The sequence below is a fragment of the Podarcis pityusensis genome (assembly GCF_964106645.2).
Source record: "Podarcis pityusensis genome assembly, chromosome: 3".
Lineage (NCBI taxonomy): Eukaryota > Metazoa > Chordata > Lepidosauria > Squamata > Lacertidae > Podarcis > Podarcis pityusensis.
This window is the reverse complement of record NC_138026.1, coordinates 28089454-28111698: the sequence shown is the minus strand read 5'-3', so window position 1 is coordinate 28111698 and position 22245 is coordinate 28089454. Positions and strand designations below refer to the sequence as shown.

At 43.4% G+C, this 22245-nt stretch overlaps 2 protein-coding genes across 2 annotated transcripts in view; one reads left to right on the top strand and one right to left on the bottom strand.

Annotated features, from left to right (window-relative positions):
• ASAP2 (ArfGAP with SH3 domain, ankyrin repeat and PH domain 2) overlaps positions 1-22245 on the bottom strand; it is a 505514-nt gene that overhangs the window by 347237 nt on the left and 136032 nt on the right. The gene's annotated exons all lie outside the window — the stretch shown is intronic.
• Positions 1-22245, top strand: part of LOC308473632 (uncharacterized protein) — a 146307-nt gene that overhangs the window by 6272 nt on the left and 117790 nt on the right. Inside the window, exon 2 of the mRNA XM_080999430.1 lies at positions 10519-10592. Coding sequence (XP_080855556.1) covers positions 10519-10592 — 74 coding nt within the window. The remainder of the gene's footprint in view (positions 1-10518; positions 10593-22245) is intronic.

Sequence of the window (22245 nt, the reverse complement as noted above, 5' to 3'; positions counted from 1 at the left end):
TCCCATCATCCCTGACTACTGGTCCTGTTAGCTAGGGATCATGGGAGTTGTAGGCCAAAACATCTGAAGGGCCCAAGGTTGGGGATGCCTGGTCTAGATGGCATGGTCCCTTCCAACTCTACAATTCTATGTTCTATATGCTTGAATCTCGCCCATCGAAAGGGTCAGAGGTGGAACACAAGTCCCAGGTCCATTCCTTGGAATCTCCAGGTAAAGCTGGGGAATACCTTGGAGAGCTGCTGCCAGCCTGTGTTGGTACTACTGAGCTGGGCCAATGGACTAACTCAGCACAAGACAGTGCCTTCTGATCCTTTCGAATGGGCCTCATGTACTATGCTGCTAACTCAAGCTGTATTGTGCCCCGTGTTATTAATTTAGGCTTCTGTGTATTTTCTCAAAATGTCACTTGCTTTTATGGTTGTTCACCTAATTGACGTTAATACAAATAATGTGTAGGGAACTTCTGTAAAATGTCTCCCAAGTAGCTGCAAAGAGAATAGCTCCACATATGGCTATGATTATATGAGTATTTAAATGTTTATGATGGTGGCTTGTAGATGTCAAATGAAATCATTATGCATAAGGTATTTTTAAGTTTTGATTTTTTTAAAAAATGTATCATTTTCTATTATAAAGTAATGTGTAGGACTTCATATCTGGCCCCTTAAGACTATATTGGGAGGTCGGTGTGGAGAGGTGGGGAAATGCAGTAATTTTCCTTTATCTACAATTTTAAATCTTTCATTTTCAAATTCATTTATATGAAACCAGGTCCCTGTTTTTCATGCTTTAGTCACTGGTGTTGCTGTTGTGACGCTTGTGTCAAGGTTGCAGTAGGTAATAATAATAATAATAATAATAATAATAATAATAATAATAATTTTATTTGTACCCTACACATTTGTTTGGTATGATTATGAAAACTCAAATGAACTGTTGGAACTTTCCTCATTTGCAGGTTTAAGAACTGTGAGCACAGTCTAGGGTGTATCAGTTCAGAATTTTAAAAGTATATACCTTTTTAAAGGTTGGCATACCTTTGACCCCCCAACTTCAGGGTCCAGAGAAAATGGGATGGAAAGGCTAAGGTAATGCATGGGTACTTGGAGGTCAAACTTTCTCCTGTCATCCCTGATTGGTCATTCTTAGGGCTGCCATACGCCTGGAATTTCCCAGACATAGCCGGGATTTGCCCCCCATAAACAGCGTCTGGGCAGAAAAAGTTCAATAACTCTTGTGCCCAGATTTTCACTTTTTGAAATATGGCAACCCAAGTCATTCTGGCTTGTGTGGATGGCCTCGAACAACATTTGGGGGTGCCAGGCTGTGGAGGACTGTTGAAGAATGTGTTTACTGCTTATGTGGCATGGAAGTTAAGTGGGTATCGAGACTGCTGATGCTACCTGGCAGTTTTGCGCAACTGCCAGGGCTCTGTCGCCCTGGTAGGGTCCACTGGCAACAGGTTCTCTAGGGCCCCTGCACTGGGTGGTTTCAAGCCATCATTTAAAATTTCCCACAATGCCCTGGAATGTTCATCATAGCATCGCCCCAGGGGATTGTGGGAAATTTACAATGGTAGGTTAGCCCAGGCCAGTTGCTAAGCCTGAAGTTTACCCAGGAAGCACTGACATAGGAGAGGGATATGGAGGGCTAAGGGCCCCACATATCTAGAGCCCACCCATGTGGGTGCCCTAACTCTTCCCTTAAATGGAAAGTCTGGGCGGGAAATCTCCTGCTAGAATCAGACCACCTTTAGGAAATTACCTTACTGGTTACACGCCATTGTCTTTTCCATTTTCAGATAAAATCCTTACCAAATCTGGCACAGTCTGAGCCTTTGCGAAGCTTTCATGTTCCTTCAGATTATGTTGATAAAAGCTTGAGTGAACAATACAGAAAGCAAAGCAAGGCATCTTAAGTCCTTGGAACAAATCTGACCCAAATATTTGCTTTTCACAATTGTCCCTTCAGAGATATAAAGGTCAGTGGTGGGAAATTACTCGGAGACAAAGGTGATTGTGTGTCGACCTGTAGGATAGCGACCAGGCTTATTCCATGCCTCTTTCTGTTTCACACTTCCTCCTGACCTTGTGAAACTCACTGTGGATCAGTTTGCACATTCTGAAAAAGCACATTGAATACCCTCCACTCATACTAGACAACTCCTAGGGGCTGGGGGTTTTTGCCCTCCCCCCAATAAAATATTTGAGGGGACTGCTCCCCCCCCAAATTTGATGGGCATTGCCATTCAAGTGGTGTGCGTGTGATAGATTATGTGGGGCTGGGCTCACCTGGTTACCTGCCCCCCCAATATTTTATTCAAGTTAGCACCCCTGTCCCCACTACAGTCACTTAAGAATGCAGATGGGAGACTGAGTAGTCCCCCATTTTTAAAATAATAAAAACCTCAGGAAAAGTTTGTGGTGTTGTTGTTGCTAAAAATGTATGTATTGTTTAATGGCTTCGTATTAAAACAAAGGATAATAGTAAAATAGACCATGGTTAGAAAACACGATGAAACAATCTCATATAAACTTTCCTAATTAAAACACTCAATGAAATAATCCCATTAAAGGGACCCCTGACCATTAGGTCCAGTCACGGACGACTCTGGGGTTGCGGCGCTCATCTCGCTTTATTGGCCGAGGGAGCCGGCGTACAGCTTCCAGGTCATGTGGCCAGCATGACTAAGCCGCTTCTGGCAAACCAGAGCAGCGCACGGAAATGCCGTTTACCTTCCCGCCGGAGTAGTACCTATTTATCTACTTGCACTTTGACGTTTTCGAACTGCTAGGTTGGCAGGAGCTGGGACCGAGCAACGGGAGCTCACCCCGTCGTGGGGATTTGAACCGCTGACCTTCTGATCAGCAAGCCCTAGGCTCTGTGGTTTAACCCACAGCGCCACTTGCGTCCCCTAATCCCATTAAAACATATCAATTAAAGAAGGAATCTCAGGTCAACAGAGAAACTGCATAACAAGTGTGTCTTCCTCAAGAGCATGTGTTATTTCATGGTACTCCTTCTACTATTCAGGGTTTCAGCTCTGAGTTTGATGGACAAAGTTTGATAGGCAAGGCAATGTGTGGTGTTAACTCAGTCAGTGGACCTGGTGGGTTTCCCTCGGGATGGTGGCAGTGCTTCATGCAGACTGGGCAGCTGAGCCTAGCCACTGTTTTAATCTCCCACAATATCACCGAGAGACGTGGCATCAGGGACATTGTGGAAAATTTAAATGGCGGCTTTATAATTCTCATGAGCCTTCCTGTTTAGGAATGTGGACAAAAAAGCTTATTGACTAACACTTTTGCATGAATATTTTTTTTTAAAGCTGCAAATACTGTATTTATTTTGCGTCTTCTTATATAGGACCAGGGGTAGGCAACCTAAGGCCCGGGGGCTGAATGCGGCCCATTCGCTTTCTCAATCCGGCCCACGGACGATCCGGGAATCAGCGTGTTTTTACATGAGTAGAATGTGTGCTTTTATTTAAAATGCATCTCTTGGGTTATTTGTGGGGCACAGGAATTCGTTCACCCCCCCCCCCAAATATAGTCTGGCCCACCATATGGTCTGAGGGACGGTGGACCAGCCCACGGCTGAGAAAGGTTGCTGACCCCTGAGCTGTACTCTGCTAGCCTGTTTTGGTAGTGGCATCTTAAGTTTGCCATATTCATTCCACTGAAGCAAAAAACTTTGAAAATACTAGCAATCGGGCTCTCTGCACATCACAATACCGTGTGCATGGAATGTGTGTGGCATTGGGGTTATGCATGCTCTCCCTGCCTCTCAGATCAACACATTTTGATGAATTTAGAGTGCAATCCTATACTTGTCTACTAGAAGCAATCCCCATTGAGCTGAATGAAATTTACTCTGCACCCCAAGGCAGAGAGAGTACATGTGTAGGCTGTGTGATTGGGGTCCCCGATTTAGGCTGCAGTCAGACCACCTTCAGCTGAACATGAGGAGGCTGCAGCCACTTAGAGGTTTATTCGCAGCATATTAGCAGCATATTAGTTTTGTTAAATAAAATAAATAAGACGACTGGAATACTAAGTGAGGTCGTTGGTCCATCTATCTCCATATTGTCTATATATACAGACTGGCTACAGCTCTCCGGGATTTCAGATAGGGGGTCTCATTCAGTCTAGATAGGGGTCTCACCTGACCCACAGACCTGTGATCTTTCTGTAGGGTTGGAAGCAGAGACTATGGATGTTGTTCTGCCCTATCCTTCCCACATAAATTGGAAAAAAGAGAGAGCCTCCCATGTATAAATTGAAGTGTGTGGCAACAGTGACATGGAAAGTCAGAATTCATCGTTTCATTTGTTCATTGAAATCATTGTTAAATACATTAAAATAACTAATCTTTGTTGTTCTTTTTCTTTTCAAGAAACCCCATGACTTTGCTTTGAGGTAGAGCGAAATCAAATTGCTTGTTGGAAAATAAGGAAGTGTCAAAGGAGCATGGCCAATTGATGCTGATGTGAAGCAAGCTTGTCTTTTTTCTTCAGTTGCCTTTTCTTCTTCTTCTGATGTTTTGTTTAATGTTCTCTGTCAGCATCTTTCGGAGAGAGATGGATCAAATTGGCGGAGATTGTTTATCTGCAGAGGGCTAGCACAGGGTTATGATGCAAGGGTACCTCCAGATATCCACAGATGGTCCAAGACATTGTGGTGCTTGAGGAGGAAAATCAAGATGGCACCCCAGTAAGAAAATAAAAAATATATCTTTTACTTGGGATGGTTTTAGTCTATTCTTGCTTGTTCCTTAGCTATTGCTGTTTTGTTTCTGCTTTTAAGGTAAATCTTTCTTATCCTAAAATCTAATTCACGTTGTTCATCTCCACACAAAAGAGACTAGAAATCAACAACTTCTCCATAGGCCTCATGCTAAATTCATTCCCCCCTCTTACACACACACAGACACACACACACACACACGTAAATGAAGTGATAGAGCCCTCATACATTGAACAGCCTATTTTGTTATTGCTCATTCGATCCCTATCCTGCCTTTTAATTCAGAAGGCCCCCCAAATCCTACAGGAAATGAAATACAATCATACTGAGGCAGCTTCTATGCCCCACAACATCTGTCATCACTCACAGAATTCCCTCACAGCAAATTTAGTTCTTAGTAGGCCATTTGACTGTTCCCATTACATTCTGTCCCGACTCGCACCCCTGCTAGCAATCTGGTGTTTGGTTGTGTGGCTTTATGCTCTCTTGAGTGGGGTGTCATAAGTAGGTTTTGTTGCGCACCTGGGTTCCCCAACGCTGAGCATCACTGAGGTTTCCCTACCCCTGGTGTAGACCATGCCTCAGAAGATTGAAACCAAAGGTGTTTTTCAGAGCAAAGCTGCCAGTGATAAGTTACCAGAGGGCAGAAACAGCAGCTGTGGCGAAGCCCCACAAATATTTTCTGAGGCGCCGGCTGCAGGACAACCTGGAGGGGGGAAATAACAATCGCTCTATGAGAGACTTCATCTTGCATCAGTTGCTGCCACATAAGTTATTCTGAGCTCGTTGTCCCACTTCCCTCTTCCCATATGCCATCCTTCAAATGTGAAGATGAGTAGGCTTTCAAAGTGGGAGGCATCACAATGGAAGGAAAATTGTGTAAGAGAAGTTCATGATCCAGGATGGCAGGGACCCTTCAGTCTCTGAGCAGTTGTAGCTGTTACACCCTGTTATGAAGTCTTTACATTTGTGTGTGGTGTTTTCACATTGCCTCCTTCGTCTTTTTATTGTTTTCTCCTGCTTCCTCTTGGTAATAGGACTGAAAAATCTTAACTTGTTTGTCTACAGAAGAGGCACGTGCTTTTGGCTGAAGCTGGTGGTCACATTCCCTTTTGTGGAATGACAAAACAGGGAGAATTTACAGTGAGAAGTGCATCGTCTCGGCCTTGTGCATGACTGGGCAGTGTGTTCCATCTTGTGGGAAATAGGGTGAGCGGGAAGCTTGTGACACTGTGGTCTCTGTAGTTATCTCTCAGATTAATAACAGTCCTTGAATGGCGGCATAGTCACTTGTTGTTTCCCCCACATTTTAATTTTGTCCTTCCCCCTCATTTTTTTTTTTTTTAAGAAAAGGACATTCTCCAACAGTGACATTGTTAGCCTTGAAAGAGGGAAACAGTCTTCATTGTTCAGTCATTCTCAAAGTGTAACTAGGGATGAAGAAAGACTGTCCCCTTCAACAATTATCACCACAGCGGGTTCTTCACTTCTTTTGAGAACCCAGCTTTCCCGCTTCTCTCATACCCTTGTGTACTTGAAAACTGAAGACCGCAATCTTACTGTTCTGCCCATGTGTCAGGTGATCTGCCCATTTGAAATCTTTTAAAGAGTCTTGGTCAGACCACACCTGGAGAATTGTGTCCAGTTCTGGGTGCCACAATTTAAGAAGGACGTCGACAAGCTAGAATATGTGTAGAGGAGGGTGATCAGGATGGTGAGGGGTCTGGAAAACAAGCCTTATGAGGAACAGTCGAAAGAGTTGGGTATATTTAGCCTGGATAAGAAGAGACTGAGAGGAGAGATGATACCCATTTTCAAATATCTAAAGGGCTGTCAAATGAAAGATGGAGCAAGTTTGTTTTCTCCTGCTCTGGAGGATGGGACCCGAACCAATGGATTCAAGTTACAAGAAAAGAGATTCCAACTAAACACCAAGAAGAACTTTCTGACAGTAAGAGTTGTTTTGCAGTGGAACAGACTCCCGCGAGAGGTACTGGACTCTCCTTCCTTGGAGGCTATCAAGCAGAGGTTGAGTGGCTGTCTGTCATGTATGATCTAGTTGAGATTCCTGCATTGCAGGGGGTTGGACTAGATGTCCCTTAGGGGGTTCCTTCCAACTGTACAATTCTACAATTCCTAGGCCAACCCCCTAGCCCAGAACACAAGAATATATGTGCACAGAAACTGCCTCATTAACTCCAGTAGAGGGGGCAGCTCAATATTGTATGCAAATTTACCTGTGTGTAGAACAACTTTTTCTATTTAAATAAACAGAGCAATGACTGTGGGGAGTGTAACCTCTATGCCCAGTTTTGAATTCCCACACTGAACTGAAGGGTTGAACTCTTAGACTATTGAGTTGCTACCCTCCCCCCATCTCCCCAAAGCTATGAATATTTTTTTGCATTTCCCCCAACACCAATATTAAAGGTTTGCAATTCATGTGGATGAAAGCCTTCATCTGTCAGTGGAAGTTTGTCCATCTCTGGGGTAAAATACAGGGAATTTAGGAAGAGAGGAATGTAATTTATTACCAATGTTTGGAAACCAGCCAAGATCCTGAGATTAAAACCACTCATCATACAAAGGGTGCCTTGGGATTTTTAAATGACCGCAAATGATCAGCTCATCAACTTTTTAGCCTAAAATCCTCCACTGTGAATATGTACTTTCTAATAATAATTAGACTGATATTCAGGTAATCATGGCAATGCCCTCTTTAATTAGATAAGGCCCTCATTCAGATTTCCCACTGAGGTGTTTCATATATTGTTCACCTGTTGCCTTTGTCTGTGGGTCTCTTATTGATGTCGTCTGAGTTTACATCAGGATAAACAGGCAGGCCAAGCCTACAGTTCCTCTGTGCCAGCTGCTGTTAGGTTGGTCTCAAACTAGCATAGCTTAGTCGTGATCTTCGGTACTTCTGGCAGCAAAGAAAAAAAGCACAAGAACAGTTATGGGAACAAGAGACAAGATAGCTGAAGGAGTATCTCCATCCCCATTGTTCAGCCGGGACACAGATCCAGCACTGAGGGCGTTCTGGTGGTTCCCTCATGGTGAGAAGTGAAGTTACAGGGAACCAGGCCTTCTCAGTAGTGGCACCCACCCTGGTATCAGATGTCAAAGAGATAATACAACCTTTAGAAGACATCTGAAGGCAGCCTTGTATAGGGAAGCTTTTTAACGTGTAATGTTTTATAATGTTTTTATATATGTTGGAAGCTGCCCAGAGTGGCTAGGGTAATCATCATCATCATCATCATCATTATCATCATCATCATCTGCTAACTCCTCCTTCTACACTTAGGCAGGAATAACCAGATGCACAAATGTAGGGTGGCTTGACAGCAGTGAATGTGAAAATGTGAAAATGAGGGGGGTTTAGTAGACCACTGACATAGCCATCTTCAGGTATCTAAAGGAGTGCCACATGGTAGTTTGTTTTCTGCTACTCCAGAGGGTAGGATCCGAACCAATGGACTCACATTACAAGAAAAGAGATCCTGACTATATGTTAGGAAGAACTTTCTGACGGTAAGAGCTGTTCAACAGTGGAATGGACCACCCTGAAGGGTGGTGGACTCTCTGTCCCTAGAGGTTTTTAAATAGAGGTTGGATAGCCATCTCCCAGGGATTCTTCAGCTGTGATTCCTGTGTTCAGGGGGTTCAGCTAGATGACCCCTTGGGGGGGGTCAACTTCCAACCCTACAGTCCTACGATTCCGTGGTTTCACACTAATAATGCCCCTCCCATTAGCCATGTATAGAAAGCACCAATCCATATGTGGTGATCACGACAATGAAACGTGGCCTTGTAATGAGTCAGAGCTTTTGTTTAGTTTGTGTAGTGCTGTCATTCAGCTATGGTTCTTTCCTATATGATGTCATCCTACATAGTCCACAACCCGCTCACCCTCCCCCCCTCACACATGTGCATAAGAAATAAGAAGATCTCACTGTTCCTTGCTTATCAGGTGCCTTCCTGGTCCAGGAGATTGCCTGCATTGTAGTAGAATGTGACCAGCAGTCTTTTTGTTCTCAGTAGAATCTCTGTGCCATGGAACAGCAGCAAAAATCCCGATTCCGCTCTGAAAGAGGGGAGATTTCCAAGTGACCCTATCTATCCCTTTCCAGCAATCATAGAGAACAGAGAGAACAGTTGTATTGCTAGTCAACTTAACTGGGGGCGAATGTGTTCTAGAATTACAATACCTGAAAGCAGGATTTGCCTCTCTCTCTGAGTTTCTTCATATGCACACAGAAAACCTAGCGAATAATCCCCACCCCCACCCTATTCTAGAATGGGAGAATCTCCCTGCTTTTATTTTTAAAAGCATAAAATTGTTAGCAGGCCCATGAAAAGGGAGAGAGGGAGGGAGGGGAGAATATTACGGTCCCTTGTTTGTCGGTTAACCTTCACTGCAGAATTGATCTATGGGAATTTCTCACAGTGTAACATACTGTATCCAATTCCATAAACCTATTAGTGCCACCTGGGTTTGCATATCTGCAGTGCTGTCTAAGTGAAGACAGATTAGCTCTGTCACATGTTATGCCAGAGGGACAGCCTCAAGAGGAGCCTGCCCTCGGGGAGGGGGGCGGGAAGAGAGACTCAGACCTTTAATGAGAATGCAGTGCTTTATAATAGCATTTGGTGGCCTAGAGATTTTCTGCCAAGTCGTTTTGAATTAAACTGGAATTCAGGATTCAGCCTGTATGATATTTTTTTTCCTGTGTGTGTGTGTGTGGATGCTCTGTATACTGCTAATGTTAAATCAACTCTCACGCTGAGGTCGATGAAATGCAACAAGACTGTTCCCATTATAGCCTTCCTCTTTTTTTATTATAAAAGTTATTAATTTAGAAAAATCAGCAGAAGATAAAATTTCCCAATATGATGCTAGTTTGATATTTTTTAAAATATAGACTATATTATAGAGGCTAAGCTGATATATTATTTCCACAGTAAGCCAACTTTCTTTAACTTGGTGTCTTCCAGATGTTTCAAACTTCAGTGCCCATCAGTCAATGGACAGGGATGAAGGGAGTTGTAGCCCAAAATCTCTGGAGGACATCAAACTGATACACCAATGAAAGATGGTGATTAAATATTATAGGGCAAACAGGGAGAGGAATAGGCTGCCCTATATTATAGGTACTGGAGTGTAACACCACAAATTGTATTAAGGATTGCTCCTTATTACAATGCCTTAAACTCGGAATAATGCAGAATTTCATTCAGGGTTGCAGTTTTGAAATTGCTATGAGAGTGAACATTATACCAAAGATATACTATACCATTGTGAAGCCTAACATGCTAACTTAAAAAAAAAAAGGCTTGCTGAGTTTCACTCCCTATAAATGTGCATAGAATTACAGCTCACCCCCCCCCCCTTAAAGCTTTCATAAAATCAGCATGATGGCTTCAGGTGGGTTGTTCATGATATACAACTGGCACAAATTCCCTGACAGGTGTCAGACACTTGTGCCTTTAACAGGTATGATATAGCTTGAAATTCACCAGGTGCAGCTTGGGAAACAGCTGAAGATGCACCTCTTTATTCCTGGCTTTTGACACTTAAGATGTATATTTTTAGGACCCTCCCATTTTTAAGTTGTTTTAAGCTTTTTTTTAATATTGTGTAATACTGTGTTTTAATATTGATTTTGTGTTTTAATTGTTGCAACCTGGCCTGGGACCTTAGGTGAAGAGCAGGTAATAAATTGTAGTAGGAGGAGTCATCCTCATGCTTCACTTTCTGCTTGTCATGCAGCTTTTATGGACAGAAGGGTCCTGCCAGGACCAAGGAATGGGACAACCCTGCCGCTAGAATCCACCCAACCAAAGGTATTCATATGTTCATCTACTATATATTGTGGAAAGCTGCCTGTTTGATATGCATTTGCATAGCAATATCTGAAGATATTTTGACCAAATTTTCTGCGACGGTTACTGTGAGCAGGGCTTTTCCTCTCTGTTCGGGTACAACTGGACACCATTTTGATTCAAGATGGCTTACCAAGAATATGTTATAGAGAATTTATTATGCGGGGGGAAATGTATGGAAAGGAACATAGAATTCAATGTTCCTCCCTCCCTCCCACCCTTTTCCTTCCCAGGTGCTGCTGATGTACAGTTGCCCTGTGCCAAAGAAATTGGATGGTCACTCTGCAAGTGTAAACACAGGCTTAAAGACATGCTTTGGCTTTTATATTTATTTCCCCACTTCCTTATGAAAAAGGCATTCTCAGTCCCAGTTTTCAGGGCCCCGCAGAACCTTAAGAAGAGATTAGCCCATCCACCCAGCCCAGATTGTTGAGGGGCCTTAAAAGAAATATTCATGGTTCCATTAGTTTCCTTGTACTGTATTCTGTGAAACACGTGTCAGGAAGCAGAGCCAGCCCTACCATTAGGAAGAGTGAGGTATGTAACTGTCTCAGGTAGCATAAGTTGGGGAGCAGAAAATGGAATCAAGGCACTAGGAGGGCATAGCTGTCTTCCTAAGGTAGTTTGTGGAGCTCAGGTGTGGCAGAGAAAGCTTCCTGTTGCCTGTGTTGAAGTAATATCAAATAGCCAGTCTGGTTGGCTGCCCTGAGTGGAATGGGGAGTGCCATCTTGTCCTCCCCACCCCCTGCAGCAAAAAGTCATATCTGATCAGGAAGAGCCTGTGAATGGAGAATAACGTGTGAGGTCAGAGTTTAACTATCATACCAGCATGCATGAAATTGGTACTATGTGAAAACAGTTGCAGGACTGGGACTGGGACTATATGGTAACTTGAAGATATGCCAGTTAGTGTATAGCCTATATCTTCACTTTTGTTTTGTTATTGCACTGTTTTGCCCAAAAACCTCCCACAACAGCACAGATGGGGTGCACAAAACATTAGGATCATTCACAGGTGGGGAAACTGGATTCTACTTTATGTTAGCTTTGGAAATCTAAATTTGCTTGTAGATGTTGAGATGAGAAAAGCATGCGGCAAAGTGCACTTAAAAACCCCCAAAAAACTATTTACAGTCTTCAGCAGGAGATAATAAGATCATCCAGATAACCTGATGTCTTTTATTATGAAGTTAGGGGAACCATAGCTACATGCCTGTATGGTTCAGCTTGATAGTCCATTGGGATTTTTTTATTTTTAAAAAAGAGAGGCATTGGACAACTGAATTAAACTCCTATTTCACCCATGATTTGATTCAAAGCCAGGGCTTATTCACACTTTCTAGGTGCAGGTCGGTGCTTCAAAGCGCTGTGTCCAGCTGCCCTGGCACTTTCCCCACAAAAACCTGCTCTTTACTGCTGAAAACAATTCTACAGAGAATCCTGATTGCTGTTTGCACTGATTCTGCAGACAATGCCTAGAAAACAAAAGTTAAGTGTGGATGAGCCTCCAGTCTCAGTTCTCCATTTGTAAACTGGGAATGATGTACCCTGATCAAATTAGGAATCTAAAAAGGCAGGAGTCAAATGGCACAGGAGAACCACACCTTCTCTCTTGCCTCTGTGTGTGACTGCAGTGACCTTAAAACTAATTCTGGAAAAAGAACTGAGTCTGAAACTTGTGTCAGAAACATTCTGGGGTGGTGGTGGTTGTGGTTGGACTCCCCTCTCACTTCTCTATTTGTCTTCCTTGTTGGTCTGTGTGGGGAGATGACATTAAAGTTTCTGAGGGAGGCAGCCAGTCGCATTACAGCAGCGGCAGGGAACCTGTGGAGAATCTGGATGTTGCTGGACTACAACTCCCATCATCCCTGACTATTGGCCATGCTGGCTGGGGCTTATGGGGGCCGGTTTGGAGTCCAACAGCACCCAGAGGGCCACAGGTTCACTGTCCCTGTTTCACAAGCTCCCTTCCTTTGTCTCTTGCCTCATCCCATGGCAACTCTCCACTGCAATTCTCCGCCGCACTGGTGGAAGTGAAGAGCTCCACTTCTCACCATATCAGTTATGAAGGCTTAAAACTGAAGACTGGACCATAACAAGTTAAATTTGCTAACATTCTTTCTTTGGGGTATTTTCCTCCCCTTGTACAATTATTTCCTCCCACGTAACAACTGAGCTAAAAACATATAAAGGCAAGCTTCATTACTTAGACAACACCATATGCCAAGACAACTGGACAGAGCCCGATAACGTTTGTTGTGCTGAATATGTTTTAAAGTTTTGTGTTAAGGTATAAATCTTTTAAAACTTTATTTCTTTCTGACTGGGTTTTTTTCTTTTTTAAAGAAAAACTCCCCCTTGTTTGATTTAATGCATTTCTCTGTCTTTTTCTAATAGTATAACCAATCAATATTAATACGGCACAACCAATTAATGATAATACAGATTGTTCTATGTCGTTTAGCAGCGTATGAAGCTTTTGCTTGACTTTAGTTTTGCTTTTTAAAAGCAGAAACACACATGTACCACCCCCCTGACAAATGAAATAATTAAGAATTAGTTGTTAGAAAGGGCACTTTGAGATTAGGCACTCTTTTGGCTCGCGTTTGTATTGTAGTTCATCAACTGCAGCAAGTAATCTGTTATCATGGCGTTCTCTTCTAAGCCCTATTATCTGGCCCGCAAATTCCTACACATGACTAGTCCTCGGCAGTGAACAAAAATGGCATCTAAATCCTGAATGTCACTCTTAAGCACTTGGCAGCAGAAGGGCTCTTCCGAGGAAGATTAAGTTAATAGAAGCGTTTGGGTAACATCTGCATGCCTCCATCCTAGCAAGGCAAACTCGCACTGCAGTGACACGTGATCAGGGATTTCTCCGATTATCACTTAAGTACCTGACTGGCTCCAAGTTGAGTTTTGGTGCATAGATACATGTGCATATGCACACATGCCCTTTCTACATGCATGTAGAAAGTTACAAGTTATGCGATGTAATCTCTGTGTTGGAGTATTTGTGTGTCTGTAATATACACATTTGAAACTGCACCATGATAACAAATGTTGGGTGCCGCACGCCCTCTCCGCCTCAACTCTGGCACAGAACCACTTCCTTTGTTACCTCAATGGTCCATACTTAGAGGGTCATTACCTCACCAGGAAGCTGGGCTTCCTATTCCAGGAATGGTATCTGTATCAAGGAATTAGAAGGGGGCTCAGGCATACAGCCTACACCGCCCCCCGCCCCCAGTTCATAACAATATGTAGGATTGTGCTGTAAATCCTATTGAAACCAATGGGATTGAAAGATCTCAACTCACTCAAGTGCCAATGCTTTTTAGTAACATCTAGCCATCACAAACCTTCAGTTAGGATCGGGCTGCTTGTGCAAACTATTAAATATTGAAATATGGTCCCGACAGATGGTCTATATTGATGTGACACAGAGAGTGCATAATAAGTATCTGACTAGCTAATAAAAAGTAAAATAAAAGGGGAAAGTAATTTTAACTTCATACAAACTTGCTATCTTTTTCATGGGAGAACAATCTCTGGGGATCTCATATACCTAATTATAATGAAAAAATAAGTGCCATTATGGCCCCAGATCAGTGCATGAGCTTTTCACCTCAGTTGACTTGGACCCCCAAATACGGTTCTTGTTGAGCACCTAGGAAAAGTTCTCTTTCATCTTTATAAATGCCTCTTATAATGGCTGTCTCAACCCCTAAGGGGCAAACTTTAGTGTGTGTGAACAGGTAGAGGGAAAGCATCAACACAGCAGAGGCAAGTTTGTCACATGGTTTGGTGGAAGTTGTCGCAAATGGGGTGCATCCACTGGATCAGTCAGTGGAAGACTCCCTTTAATGCAGAGCTGGGGAACCTGTGGCCTTTCAGAGTTGGCTGAATTATGACTCTTCTTGTTCCTGTCCAGGGAGCGTCAGCTGGGTGAGCTGATGAGACTTGGAGGCTAACACCACCTGGATAGATAGCTACAGAGGCTTCCCAAAATTCAAAAACATTAATGTTTTGAATTCCCCATTGAAATAATAATAATAATAATAATAATAATAATAATAATATTTGTATGCCACCCATCTGACTGGGTTGCCTCAGCTACTCTGGGCGGCTCCCAACAGAGTTTGATAAAACATCAAATATCAAAAGCTTTACTAAACAGGGCTGCCTTCAGATGTCTTCTAAAAGTCAAACAGTTGTTTATTTCCTTACCATCTGATGGGAGGGTGTTACTGGGCAGGTGCGACTACTGAGAAGGCAGCCAGCCTGGTTCCCTGTAACCTCACCTCTCGCAGTGAGGCAACCGACAGAAGGCCCTCAGTGTCCAGGCTGAATGATGGGGGTGGAGACACACCCTTCAGGTATACAGGGCCAAAAGCCGTTTAGGGCTTCAAAGATCAGCACCAACACTTTGAACTGTGCTCGGAAACATACTGGGAACCAATGTAGAACCAATGTTCTATGGTCCCTGCGGCTGTTCCCAGTCACCAGTCTAGCAGCCGCATTCTGGAATACTGAAGTTTCCAAACTGGCATCAAGATCTCTTTGGGCTTTCTGAGCAAATTCAATTTTCCCAATTTAAAAGATGGCCGAACACCTGGAATCCTCCCAAAGAGCTTACTGCAGCCTTTGTTGTGTACGTCAGAGATGACGTACCATTTGCTGCTCCCTGTCAATATTTTTATGATGCACTGGACAGAACAGGCACAGTAGTTTGCATGCCTGCAACCACTTACCACACCCACAGAAAATAGGCAAAATTAGGTTTGCCAAAACCAGGACACCCCGAAAAACCAGAAATTCTCCCCGGATGTCAATTCCCCTTTTGAAATCCCGGTAAGGTCCGGACGTTTGGCAGCCCTAGCAAAATGCTGAAATATTCTTCCCTCTCAGGTGTCCAGTCAACCAGATTTGGTTGTTTGGTTTTGTTTCCGTGAGAAAGATTCCCTTCTGCTGTCAGGCTGCTGCTGTTGCACCTTGAATCATCCATTCTAACTTTTTAAAGATTGTTGAGTCTTTAAGGAAGCCATAAGCATTTCTGATGTTTTATTAATCCCAGTCTGCTTTGATTACTGTGGCTCAACTGACTCCAGCACTCCTGGGTAGTGATGGCAGAGGCTGTGGCAATCAGGCTAATATTGATTTACCTACATACAGCATGTAGTAGATCAGTGGTATCAAGTGCGATTCTGTTTTAGCAGTGGCTTTGCAACACAAATCTAAGCTGACAGTTTTATAAGACCCTCTCCGGCTCAATTTTGAAGGAAATAGGTTACAGCTTGTGTTGTAGTCATTTTGTTTTAACACCGGCATTTGGCAATTCAAAAGTGTTTTTGAAGACCAAAACAGTTCCCAAGGTTTCATCTTTTGACTATACAGCAGATATTCATTATTTATATATTTATAACTATATAAAACAAAGGGTGCAGAGATATCCAAGAAGCCACATATGCTTTTACAGTATGCTCATTCTGGGAGGACATCCGTGGCTTATATGGCCCTCCTTTGGGTGCTAATCCAACCACGGGGCAGGGAAGTTTGTTTCCTACTTTCAAACCTATTTGCTTATACATGAAAGAATCTGCTTAAGCCATCAAATCCCTCAGTGGCGTAGCGTGGGGGGTGCAGGGGAGGCCGGTCGCACCGGGCGCAACATCTGGGGGGGGCGCGCTCGCACTCGAGTGCTAAAATCCACGGGTTAGGGGGCGCAAATTACTTGCCTTGCCCCGGGTGCTGACAACCCACGCTATGCCACTGCTCACAGGATATCTGCAAAGAATACTTGAATGGAGGTGATGCCTGTCCTCAGACATCACCCAATGTCTAAAAAGTTTGGCTCCTTTCCCAGATGCTTGAAAGAACAGATTGATTAAAGATCTGGGCACTTTTGGCTCTCCCCCCCCTCCCCCAATTCCTGGATTTGTATGAAGTTCGGTGTGCCATGTTTTAGAAAACGACTTTCTGGCCTTTGGAGATACATAACTTAGCAATACCTGGCACAGCTCTCTTCCCTAAAACCATAGTTCTGAGAAACCCTTTTCTCTGTACCCTTAGGCATTGGGCTGACCCCTTGGGAACAAGTGAGAGGACAAGATGGGCCTTTGGCCTTCTCCAGAAGAGCTCTTCTTACATTGCTACATTATTTTCTTTTTGACCCCTCTGCAGCAGAACACAACATATATGCAAGGTTGAGGGAAGAGAGTCTGTCACCCACAGAGGCATGGACATATTGTTATGAGTTTGGGGTGGGAGAAGAGATTGAGAGTCTCTGGTCAACATGTTTCGAAAAGCTTTTGTGTCCTTTCCCCCCAGCATCCTGGAACAGTGAGTAAAATACTATAGGCTAGACTCAACATTTGATCTTTGTTGAAAGTTTTGCATGGCTTGATATCAAATCATATTTTCCATACAATTTGCAAAGATTTTTGCTGGGAGAGGGGGAAAAAATGTGGTGTGAATTAATGGCCTTTGTTTTCTGGCTTCAAGAAGGCAAAACACAGCTGGAATTGTTTCTTTTGAATGTTCTTTCTCCTCGGGACTCATTTAACGGGTTTAATTATAAAGCAACAATTGACAAAAGACATCAAATACAATAGTCCCCAACATTCTCTCTGTATAGCCTAGTGGTCCTGGGTGGATTTTTTTAAACATTAGGAGGTTCAGGGCGGCCCTTGCTAGGTATATTTGCGAGTATTGGAGATGCACTGGTATCTTTGATTGAGTAGTCATGATGGAAAGGGTTCTGTGTCGCTTTTAGTGGGAGAAATGGATCATTCTGCCAGTTTGGGTTTCTTTCTGTTTCTCATGTTTCCAGTCTTAAACTCAGTTCTCCGCATTTCTGAACCAGTTTGCTTTTATTTAAAAGAAAAGAAAAGGCCACATACAAATTTGTCAGCATTTAGTGGAATCCGCCCCCCCCATGAACTCATTTTGTGTGTCATTTTGTCCAACAGCCACATTTTTTTTTTGCAAACAATACTGTCTCGTGTCATGCATTTTTGTATGTTAGTTTCACCGATGCACACATTTTTATGCACCCTTTCCTCTAATATACACATTTTGCATGCATTATTTGGTTGGAAAACTGCACCATAGAATTCAGAGAAGTGTGAATTTCAAAGGGTAGCTGCACTTCAGTTTGCATATTGTTTCAGGAAGTGTTAATTAGAGTTTCATATTCACATGTCAGCTGAAACAAATTTCTCCCCTATCTGTGTGTGTGTGTGTGTGTGTGTGTGTGTGTGTTTGTGTGTGTGTGTGTGTGTGTATTTGTGCTTGTGGAAAAGCAAGGGGTGCTAGCTTCCTAAAACATCACTTTTGAAATCTAAACTAATTCGTTTATTAAAATATTTTAAACCACCCTTCATCAGTCAGATATGGAAGGCAGTGTATGAAAGAAAAGACCCAACAAATGGTCTTGAAACCATAATATATAAACATAAAATGCAAGCAAAACAATGTGGGGTTTTTTTTTTTGCTTAAAAAAGGCATTAAAACATAAACAACTGAAATACCTAGAAAAAATAGAAACACTTTAACTTTGCACTTGAAAAGCAAACAGAATCGGCACTCATTTTGTTTCTACAGTTTCCAGGCCTCTCTGTCTAGCCCTCATAACACTGCAGGCCTCACTAGTCCTTGCTTTGCAGCTCATGTGCTTTTGCCTGGCTGGAATGTGTTCTTGAACTCTGTTGATGCTTCTTGTTCATATGGATGGAGGATAGTCAAAGGTAAACGCTTGCTCCTCCCACTTTTGTTGCTCCTCCCATGTTTGCCTCTGGCCCCACCCACCACTGCCAGGTCATCCTTGGAAAGTTGCCAAGAATGGAAAGTGGTCCTTAGTCTGAAAGAAGCCTGCAAATGTATCCCACCCCCCTCATCCCTGGCATGGCAGGGGTCTGTGCACATGCCTCCCAAATTTCCTGCTCCATGCTATAGTAGGGCTGCCATACATCTGGGATTTGTCCACTGAAAATAGCGTCCAGGTGTATAGCAGTCTATATTGGAAGTGTTGACTTTTTGGCGAATTTCCCAAAAAATAGCTCAACAACATTGGCCCAAACAAAACAAAAGAAGTTAAACAACTTTTGTGTCCAGATTTTCACTTCCTGAAATATGGCACCCCTATGCTATAGCCCTAATCCAAACCATCCCCAAACTGCTGTTAACCATGGATGGGAAACATGCAGCCATGACTGGTGCTTGTATGTTTTCATCTCCATGGCTAATAGACCTTGGGGATGGGATTTGGACCTGTCTTCTAACAGTCAGATAGTTGTTTATTTTCTTGACATCTTATGGGAGGGCGTTCCACAGGAAGGGCTCCACTGCCAAGAAGGCCCTCTGCCTGGTTCCCTGTAACCGCACCTCTCGCAATGAGGGAACCACCAGAAGGCCCTCGGAGCTGGACCTTAGTGTCTTGGTTGGATGATGGGGGTGGAGATACTCCTTCAGGTATACAGGGCCGAAGCCTTTTAGGGCTTCCTTCAGGTATTTGGGTCTGAAGTCTTTTAGGACTCCCCTTCTCCTTGGGCCATGTCTCTGATTTAAACTGGTGGACCCATAGCTTCTTTCAGAAGATGGAAAGTATGTTGGGAGATCCAGTTGCATTTCTCCCCCAGAACATCCCTAGACCATGAGATTCCCAATTCAAGTCCTGGAGAGCCATATATATATAAATCAAATATTATTTGTAATAAGAGTTGACCCTACAGCTTTAATTTTCTGGAAGTCAGTCTCTGAGCCGCCTCAAGCAAGATTTATTTTTGTACATAAAAAGGTAAAGGTAAAGGACCCCTTACAGTTAAGTCCAGTTGTGGACGACTCTGGGGTTGCGGCGCTCATCTCGCTTTACAGGCCGAGGGAGCCAGCGTCCGCAGACAGTTTTTCTGGGTTATGTGGCCAGCATGACTAAGCTGCACTATGGAATACCGAAACCAGAGCAGCGCATGGAAATGCTGTTTACCTTCCTGCCAGAGCAGTACCTATTTATCGACTTGCACTTTTTTTTTGCGGTGGGCATGCTTTCGAACTGCTACATAGGATGTAGCACATAGTAGTACATAGGATGTACATAGTACATAGGATGTAGTACATAGGATGTGCATATGATACCTGGTGACAAAATATGAGTTGAGCCGTAGATGTGTACACATGTGTGCATTTTCTCACCCACCCTTAGCCCTTTAAGAATGTGTACAGATAGGGGGCCTAATCCTTCCTTGATCGCTGCCTGTGTGTAGTAAGAAATAAGACAGTTGGCATGCAATTCCCACATGTGCAATGCAGATGTCATACATGACACGTGTATTCTCCACTCCGGTATCATATCTTAGTACAGAAAATTTAAATGAAGGGGCTTTCAGAATGGGGTAGGCTGTGGGTTTCGTGTCCACATCTCTGAATAATTCCCTTACACTATTCCATGACCTCAATGTGTTCTTCTACTACTGTACATCTTGTTTGGAACTGCTAATATGGTCAACGAACCATTAAGACAAGCTCTGTAAACTTCCTGTAGACAAACCAAAGAGCATAGCTGTCAATGTTTCCCTTTGTTTAAGGGAAATTCCCTTATTCTGAATAGGATTCCTCGCAAGAAAAGGGAAAAGTTGACAGCTATGCCAAGGAGCGACATAACCAAAGAGCAAGAGTACCTACTTTCTTCTTTTGGTTGTCGATGCTGAGTGAATAAAGAAAAAAAAGAGCAAACAGTAACAAAAGACATGAAAAGAGAAACTAGGGCTCAGAACAGAGATATACGCTGCAAAACCCAAGTTTGCTGAAGTTTCAGTGCTTTCGAAAACAACCTCATAATCAGCATGCCACAGCATTCTGCCAGGTTAAATGTGAGATGATAGTGATTTTTATAGTGAGGGTAAACACACACCCAAATGATCTGTGGTGCAAGGGGACATTGTGCCTGGCTGTTCACCAGAAGGTGGGTGGTTTGAGCCCCCCCAGGGATGGCTGTGGTCAGGATTCCTGCATTGCAGGGGGTTGGACTAGATGAACCTTGGGATCCCTTCCAACTCTACGATTCTGCGAGGTATTTTTATGAGATGAATGGGCCTTAGGAAATGGGGAAGGAAGGAGCAGGGAAGAGGGTGGGTGGAGGGACAGAATGACGACAGCGGAATGTTGATATTCTTGCAAATGGTGGAAGGAGAGCAAAGTGACGTCTGAAATTGTGAAGTGGTGTTTTGAGTTTTGAAGTACAGTCAGCTCTCTTCCTTGTCCATGAAGAAGAAAACAAAGATCATCGTGGGTGGGTAGGACAGATGTCCATGTGAATAAGACAGATACTTTCTAAAGATGAGGCAGCTTCTAAATACCAAGTTGTTTTCTACACAATTTCAAGCCCACTTGAATGCTCTGAAGTTCACTTCTGAGTAAAAATCCTCCGTGTCACTCAGAGATAGGACGGCTCATGAATCATAGTTCAGCTCCACAATCAGGTACGATTTGTCACCAGTTCGGAACCCTGCAGGTTATGAAATGTTCCATTTTAGACATTGTCCTATGAACCTTCCAGATTTTATTGCTCTACACTAGATCCTGGGGCTGAGCATAAATTGCCAAGTCTGAAAGGCAGCCTTGCCATCTATTTTCTCACCAGTATCCTTGATCAACAACTAGCTTTTTCAAGGTCATTTAAAGTTCAGGGCAAAGCCATGTGGTCTGCATGGCTGCCAAAGCCAATATCCTCTTGCTGAGTTCAGTATGATGGTGGTTTCACACTGATGTACTATATACTGCACCTGGCTCTCAGTGGCAAGGAGGCAGTCTGTGGGTACAAGCACCATGTGAGGAACTGGTGCGTTGCAGAACCCTGCATATTATTGGAGTCAGCTGGCTGAATTTCCCTCTTATCAGGAGAATTTTCCAGTTCGGGGAAGAAGAAAAGTGCTGGATAACAGGAACCCCAAATACTCAAAAACCAGGAGGTCTGTAAGCCATTAACTCCAAATGTTAAAAGAATTAACCAATCAGAAAAAAGTAAAAAAGTTAACCAATCAGATATGACTGTGTGACCAGATGAGTTAAGTCCTAGCACAGGCTTCCTCAGCCTCGGCCCTCCAGATGTTTTGAGACTACAATTCCCATCATCCCTGACCACTGGTCCCGATAGCTAGGGATCATGGGAGTTGTAGGCCAAAAACATCTGGCAGGCCGAGGTTGAGTAAGCCTGTCCTAGCACTACTTCAAATGATGGCCTCATGGTTTCTGGTACTTTGAAATCAATTGATAATTTTACTGATTGAAAACATTTTTATAGCACTCTTCATTAAAAAATTCCAGGGAAGTTTGTAACTCAGAAATGCCAATGCATTAAAACAGCCCATTAAAATCCAAAATGTGGGCCAGCGACTCCCGCAATCAACCCTTTGACGGGCCCTGCAAACGCCGCTGCATGGGGGTGCATGAAGATGCTACCCCCCCCTTCTCAAAGATAGACTATAGAACAGGGGTCAGCAACCTTTTTCAGCCGTGGGCCTGTCCACCGTCCCTCAGACCATGTTGTGGGCCGGACTATATTTTTTGGGGGGAAATTAATGAATTCCTATGCCCCACAAATAACCCAGAGATGCATTGT